Here is a 7,500-nt window from a genome sequence, read left to right as displayed (position 1 = left end):
ACACTTCCTTCAGACATCAAGTTGATTCATGCTCTTGACGGCAGAGAAAACAGACGCCGACGCTCCTTGAAGGTCAGCTTCTCCGGGGCCGACATCCTCCGCGTTTTGTCCCCCGGCTGACCCCTGTGGGTCAACACACCAAACGTGTACACCTGCTCAGGTACGTCCCTTCCACAGGAAGTCATGTGACGGTACATTTATTTCACTTTTTCATCCACTCACTCTTTTAGAAGGCATCCGCTTGATCTGTGATCTGCCAAAAACAAAACATGCCCCACGGTAAAATGACACGAATGGCAAACAACGGAACAAAATTGGTCGCCGCAAATGACTCACCTTTTTGCTCGTCCTTTTGGCCGGCGAGGGTTTTTGTCTGCGCTTTGTCCGTTTTTGCTGCAGCGCCTCTCTTATTCTAGAAAGAAATATACGGTATGTGTTTTCAGCAGCGCTGTCAAACGGAAACATGGAATAATCATAATAATCACACTTTTACCTTTTGATTAATCGCGATTAATCTCAGTGAATGACTTGCTTGCGTGACTTCAATCAATTCAAATGTTTGTTTTTTTTTACAGTAAAAATGAGAGTTGTAATTAGAGTCCGTGCAGCGCTCGCTATTTGTGCACCCTGAACTCCATTGTAAAAATGTGTGTTTCCACAATTATTTGTTATATTTTATTTTATGGTTGAATCTAGCATGGTCACATTGGTTACATTTGTAATGTTGCCATATTTGGCAATTGTTTTGATTGCATTATAATTGTAACTTTGGAATGATGATAAATGAATATGTTGTGGCAGTCGTGGATGTCACCAATGCAGCTGTTTGAGGAAACAATCCATTGCTTTCCCAAACACGTCTCTAATGGGGAACTGCCAACATGAGAATTCTAAACAGCTTAAAGTTTAATGGCTTCGTAAATACACTGAGACAAAGTCTAAGTTCATAGTCTAAGTTCTTCATGGTGTTTTTGAAACGGCACTGATTTTTTTCCTAAGAATTTTCGACTAACTTGAAGTGTTTTGCCAAGAAGATTATTTGTGGCGTGTACGTTTTGTGCTTGTTCTATTTTTGGCCGCAGACAAAGAAAACAATCTGAAGTTGTCGTTATTTTTAAGTTTTAATGCCATGGTTTTACCAAAACTAGTTTGACACCCCTGAGCTAACATTTCCCGAATGTAAAAAAGGTAAGTCCTTTGTAGTTAAGAGTCCGTGCAGAGCTTGCAATTTGTTGACGGCCCGATGTGCACCCTGAACTCCATTGTAAAAATGTGTGTTTTTCCACAATTATTTGTTATATTTTATTTTATGCTTAAATCTAGCATGGTCACATTGGTTACATTTGTAGTTATGTTGCCATTTTTGACAATTGTTTTGATTGCATTATAATTGTAACTTTGGAATGATGATAAATGAATATGTTGTGGCAGTCATGGATGTCACCAATGCAGCTGTTTGAGGAAACAATCCATTGCTTTTCCAAACACGTCTCTAATGGGGAACTGCCAACATGAGGATTCTAAACAGCTTAAAGTTTAATGGCTTCGTAAATACACTGAGACGAAGCCTAAGTTCATAGTCTAAGTTCTTCATGGTGTTTTTGAAACGGCACTGATTTTTTTCCTAAGAATTTTCGACTAACTTGAAGTGTTTTGCCAAGAGGATTATTTGTGGTGTGTACATTTTGTGCTTGTTCTATTTTTGGCCATAGACCAGGGGTGTCAAACTAGTTTTGGTAAAACAATGGCATTAAAACTTAAAAATAACAACAACTTCATATTGTTTTCTTTGTCTATGGCCAAAAATAGAACAAGCACAAATGCACACACCACAAATAATCCTCTTGGCAAAACACTTCAAGTTAGTCGAAAATTCTTAGGAAAAAAATCAGTGACTCATGTGAACATGCTAGATTTAAGCATAACATAAAATATAACAAATAATTGTGGAAACACACATTTTTACAATGGAGTTCAGGGTGCACATCGGGCCGTCAAACAAATTGCAGGCTCTGCACGGACTGTAACTACAAAGGACTTACCTTTTTTACATTCGGGAAATGTCATTTCCTGAGTGTAAAAAGGTAAGTCCTTACAAGTGTTTCTAGTTCTCATCCAGACCTTCTTCTTACCTGAACTCTTGAGTCCAGCTCCTGTATGGTCACCATCATGTCCAAGTCCTCGTCTTCGCCCTCATCCTCCCCTCGTTCCTGCAGCCTCTTCTGGAACCGCCACTCTAGGCTCAGTTGGCGCAGTCGTTCGTCGTCCTCAGCTTTACCCCGGAGCTCCTTCGCCTTCTGCTCCGGGAGCTCCGACTCTCGCAGCTTCGGCGGCTTCTCCAGTGGCCTGGTCGGACCGGCGCCCTGCTCCTGTGGCGTTGGCGGTTCTTGGAAGGAAACATGCTTGGTGGGCGTGATGCTCATCTGGGGTTTGGCTGGCAGAGGTAGCTTGGTGGCACATGTGTAGATGTTGTGGGGGGTCTGACGGGCCCTCAGCGAGGAGCTCTGCTGGAAGGTGGTGAGCAGAGGGTTGGTCAGAACGCCGAGCGGCCTGCTGAGGGGGATGTCGATGCGTACGGGCTGGACGCAGGGCGTTGGTGCGTGTTGTAAAAACGAGGTTCTCCAGAGTCCGGCGCGGGTGCCTTCAGCAGAGAAGATGTCTTGGGTGGAGAAGCTGGGGCGGACTGGAAAGTGTGAGTGGTAGTTTGTGGTCTGCTTTGCACTCGGACTCTGACTTTTGTCCAGCAGGGGGCCTCCGGTGTCCACGCACAAGTTCTCCTGAGAGAGAGCTTGACGCTAAAGAAGGAACAGCAAAGATTTTTTTATGGCGGCCTTTTACATGAAATGATGTTGAAGTGCTACGTTGTAGAGGTGGGATACATGAAGTTGATGCAACTATATCTTTTCAAACACTCGTCTATTTTGGCGATGTACAGTACAGGCCACACACCTTCTCATTCAATGCAATGTTTTCTTTATTGTCATGACTATTTACATTGTAGATAGTCACATCAATACTAGGAATGAACACATGTGGAGTTATGTACTTCACACAAAAAAGTGAAAACATGTTTTATATTCTAGTTTCTTCAAAATAGCCGCCCTTTGCTCCGATTACGGCTTTGCACACTCTTGGCATTCTCTCCATGAGCTTCAAGAGGTAGTCACCTGAAATGGTTTTCACTTCACAGGTGTCATAGTTTTGATGCCTTCGGTGACAATCTACAATGTAAATAGTCATGAAAATAAAGAAAACGCATTGAAATGAGAAGTTGTGTCCACATTTTTTTCCTGTACTATACATTTATATATGTATATATAAATATATATATATATATATATATATACATATATATATATATATATATATATATATATATATATATATATATATATATATATATATATATATATATATATATATATATATATATGCTTGAATTACTACACTTCAGACCCAGAAAGGGAATCCAATTAAAAATAAAATAAATGCAACTAATTAATAATAATGTTTACTATTATCAACATTTTCAGTCTCTCCACGCCGTCCCAATATATATATATATATATATATATATATATATATATATATATATATATATATATATATACATACATATATATATATATATATATATATATATATACACTGTGTATATATATATATATACACACACACACACATATATACACATATAGACATATATACACATATATATACAGTATACACACACACATATATATATATATATATATATATATATATATATATATATATATATATATATATATATATATATATATATATATATATATATATATATATATATATATATATATATATATATATATATATATATATATATATATTGGGACGGCGTGGAGAGACTGAAAATGTTGATAATAGTAAACATTATTATTATTAATAATAATGTTTACTATTATCAACATTTTTAGTCTCTCCACGCCGTCCCAATATATATATATATATATATATATATATATATATATATATATATATATATATATATATATATATATATATATATATATATATATATATATATATATATATATATATATATATGTATATATATATGTGTGTGTGTATACTGTATATATATGTGTATATATGTCTATATGTGTATATACATGTGCATATATGTGTGTGTATGTATATATATATATATATATATATATATATATATATATATATATATATATATATATATATACACATATATATGTGTGTATATATATGTGTAAATATGTCTATATGTGTATTATATACATGTGTATATATGTGTGTGTATGTATATATATATATATATATATATATATATATATGTATATATATACACATATATATGTGTGTATATATATGTGTAAATATGTCTATATGTGTATTATATACATGTGTATATATGTGTGTGTATGTATATATATATATATATATATATATATATATATATATATATATATATATATACACATATATATGTGTGTATATATATGTGTAAATATGTCTATATGTGTATATACATGTGTATATATGTGTGTGTATATATATATATATACAGTATATATATACAGTATATATATATACACATATATATGTGTGTATGTATATGTGTGTATATGTATGTATATACATATACACACATATATGTATATACATATATATGTATATATACTGTATATATTCACATATATATATATATATATACACACATATACTGTATATATACATATATATATATAAACATATACACACATTCTGTAAATACACAATTATACACACACGCACACACATTCTTATGACAAACTCCACTGTATCTACTTTATTAAATATAATATTTGTATATACTAAATAGTTGTGTCATATGTGTATATATTGTATCTTCTGATGTAGTTCTGTTGTAGTTGTCAAAAAAGAAAAAACAAATAATAATAATAATAATAATAATAATAATAATAATAATAATAATAATAATAATAATAATAATAATAAGGAGGCCAGTATACATGACAATAATAATGGGTGGATGTCTAATGTTGATTGGAGTGAGCATTTACCAGGAAGGTCATTTTGTGAGGAGAGGTGTGTCCTCTCAGAGGTGGTAAATACACCTGGAACATGTGCAGTGGTGGAGTGCATGAAGGTGTGCTTCTGTCCTGACACGTCAGTGTCAAGTATTCTCTGTGACGTATCTGAACACACACATTGTTTACTGCACATATCTGAACACACACATTGTTTACTGCACATATCTGAACACACACATTGTTTACTGCACATATCTGAACACACACATTGTTTACTGCACATATCTGGCAACATTTCTTCTATTAGTAGGGATGAAGAATAAAGTCCAATCAGGATGAGGAATAAAGGATGAAGAATAAAGGATGAGGAATAAAGGATGAGGAATAAAGGATGAGGAATAAAGGATGAGGAATAAAGGATGAGGAATAAAGGATGAGGAATAAAGGATGAGGAATAAAGGATGAGGAATAAAGGATGAGGAATAAAGTCATACGTCTGTGTAAAGGTTGGAGAAGGACTTGTTTCCTCGCACATCTCCCTCATTTACCTCCTTGACCTCCTTGACCTCCTTCCAGGTGGAATCTGTGGGCACACCAAGAGCATCTTATGTCACTGCTGGCACACTCTAGGCCCACATCTGGCCCGCCACATCATTTATATCTATGGCCCGCCACATCATTTTAGATGGCCCGCCACATCATTTATATCTATGGCCCGCCACATCATTTTAGATGGCCCGCCACATCATTTATATCTATGGCCCGCCACATCATTTTATATGGCCCGCCACATCATTTATATCTATGGCCCGCCACATCATTTTATATGACCCGCCACATCATTTATATCTATGGCACGCCACATCATTTTACATGGCCCACCACATCATTTATATCTATGGCCCGCCACATCATTTTATATGGCCCACCACATCATTTATATCTATGGCCCGCCACATCATTTTACATGGCCCACCACATAATTTATATCTATGGCCCGCCACATCATTTTATATGGCCCGCCACATCATTTATATCTATGGCCCGCCACATCATTTTATATGGCCCACCACATCATTTATATCAATGGCCCGCCACATCATTTTATATGACCCGCCACATCATTTATATCTATGGCCCGCCACATCATTTTATATGACCCGCCACATCATTTATATCTATGGCCCGCCACATCATTTTACATGGCCCACCACATAATTTATATCTATGGCCCGCCACATCATTTTATATGGCCCGCCACATCATTTATATCTATGGCCCGCCACATCATTTTATATGACCCACCACATCATTTATATCTATGGCCCGCCACATCATTTTATATGGCCCGCCATATCATTTATATCTATGGCCCGCCACATCATTTTATATGGCCCGCCATATCATTTATATCTATGGCCCGCCACATCATTTTATATGACCCGCCACATCATTTATATCTATGGCCCGCCACATCATTTTACATGGCCCACCACATAATTTATATCTATGGCCCGCCACATCATTTTATATGGCCCGCCACATCATTTATATTTATGGCCCGCCACATCATTTTATATGGCCCACCACATCATTTATATCTATGGCCCGCCACGTCATTTTATATGACCCGCCACATCATTTATATCTATGGCCCGCCACATCATTTTATATGACCCGCCACATCATTTATATCTATGGCCCGCAACATCATTTTATATGGCCCACCACATCATTTATATGTGTGGCCCGCCACATCCTTTATATCTATGGCCCACCACATCATTTTATATGGCCCGCCACATCATTTATATCTATGGGCCGCCACATCATTTTATATGGCCCACCACATCATTTATATCTATGGCCCGCCACATCATTTTATATGACCCGCCACATCATTTATATCTATGGCCCGCCACATCATTTTATATGACCCGCCACATCATTTATATCTATGGCCCGCAACATCATTTTATATGGCCCACCACATCATTTATATGTGTGGCCCGCCACATCCTTTATATCTATGGCCCACCACATCATTTTATATGGCCCACCACATTACTTAAATGGCCCACCACTAGGGATGATGCTCGAAACCGGTTTTCCCGGTTGTTCGATAAGAAAAGAACCGAGTCCTCGGACTCGAATCCCTTTTTGAGAACCGGTACCCGTTATCGAGATCACTATAGTAAAGAAAAAGAGTTGGTTCTTTATTCGAATCCCTGAGAACGAATCCCTTCCCACAGGAAATGCCCTGTGGGACGGCAATGTTATGCCCATTTGATTGTAGACTCTTACTGACACCTGGTGGCGATGTGAAAATACTACGCGTCATTAGTTTGGGCACTTCCGGGTTGGCGACGTCAGTTAAGTTCATGAGACAATTGAGAAGTAGACAAGTTGTGTTAGCTCTTACAAGCCTTGGAAAAGATAAGTCTGTAAGTAAACT

The 7,500-nt window shown here is 36.6% G+C and overlaps 1 protein-coding gene across 2 annotated transcripts in view; it reads right to left on the bottom strand.

Annotated features, from left to right (window-relative positions):
* Positions 1-7,500, bottom strand: part of LOC133647121 (afadin) — a 123,033-nt gene that overhangs the window by 1,042 nt on the left and 114,491 nt on the right. For both annotated transcript variants that reach the window (XM_062043246.1, XM_062043247.1), the window contains 6 exons: positions 5,594-5,628; positions 5,076-5,210; positions 2,133-2,795; positions 337-412; positions 223-253; positions 1-123 (listed from right to left, as the gene is read on the bottom strand). The exon at positions 1-123 is cut by the window's left edge and continues 1,042 nt beyond it. In XM_062043246.1, coding sequence (XP_061899230.1) covers positions 27-123; positions 223-253; positions 337-412; positions 2,133-2,795; positions 5,076-5,210; positions 5,594-5,628 — 1,037 coding nt within the window. In that variant the 3' untranslated portion in view covers positions 1-26. The remainder of the gene's footprint in view (positions 124-222; positions 254-336; positions 413-2,132; positions 2,796-5,075; positions 5,211-5,593; positions 5,629-7,500) is intronic.

The sequence above is a fragment of the Entelurus aequoreus genome, linkage group LG03 (assembly GCF_033978785.1).
Source record: "Entelurus aequoreus isolate RoL-2023_Sb linkage group LG03, RoL_Eaeq_v1.1, whole genome shotgun sequence".
Taxonomy (NCBI): domain Eukaryota; kingdom Metazoa; phylum Chordata; class Actinopteri; order Syngnathiformes; family Syngnathidae; genus Entelurus; species Entelurus aequoreus.
The sequence above is the reverse complement of the archived record's forward strand: the minus strand, read 5'-3'. Positions and strand labels throughout refer to the sequence as shown.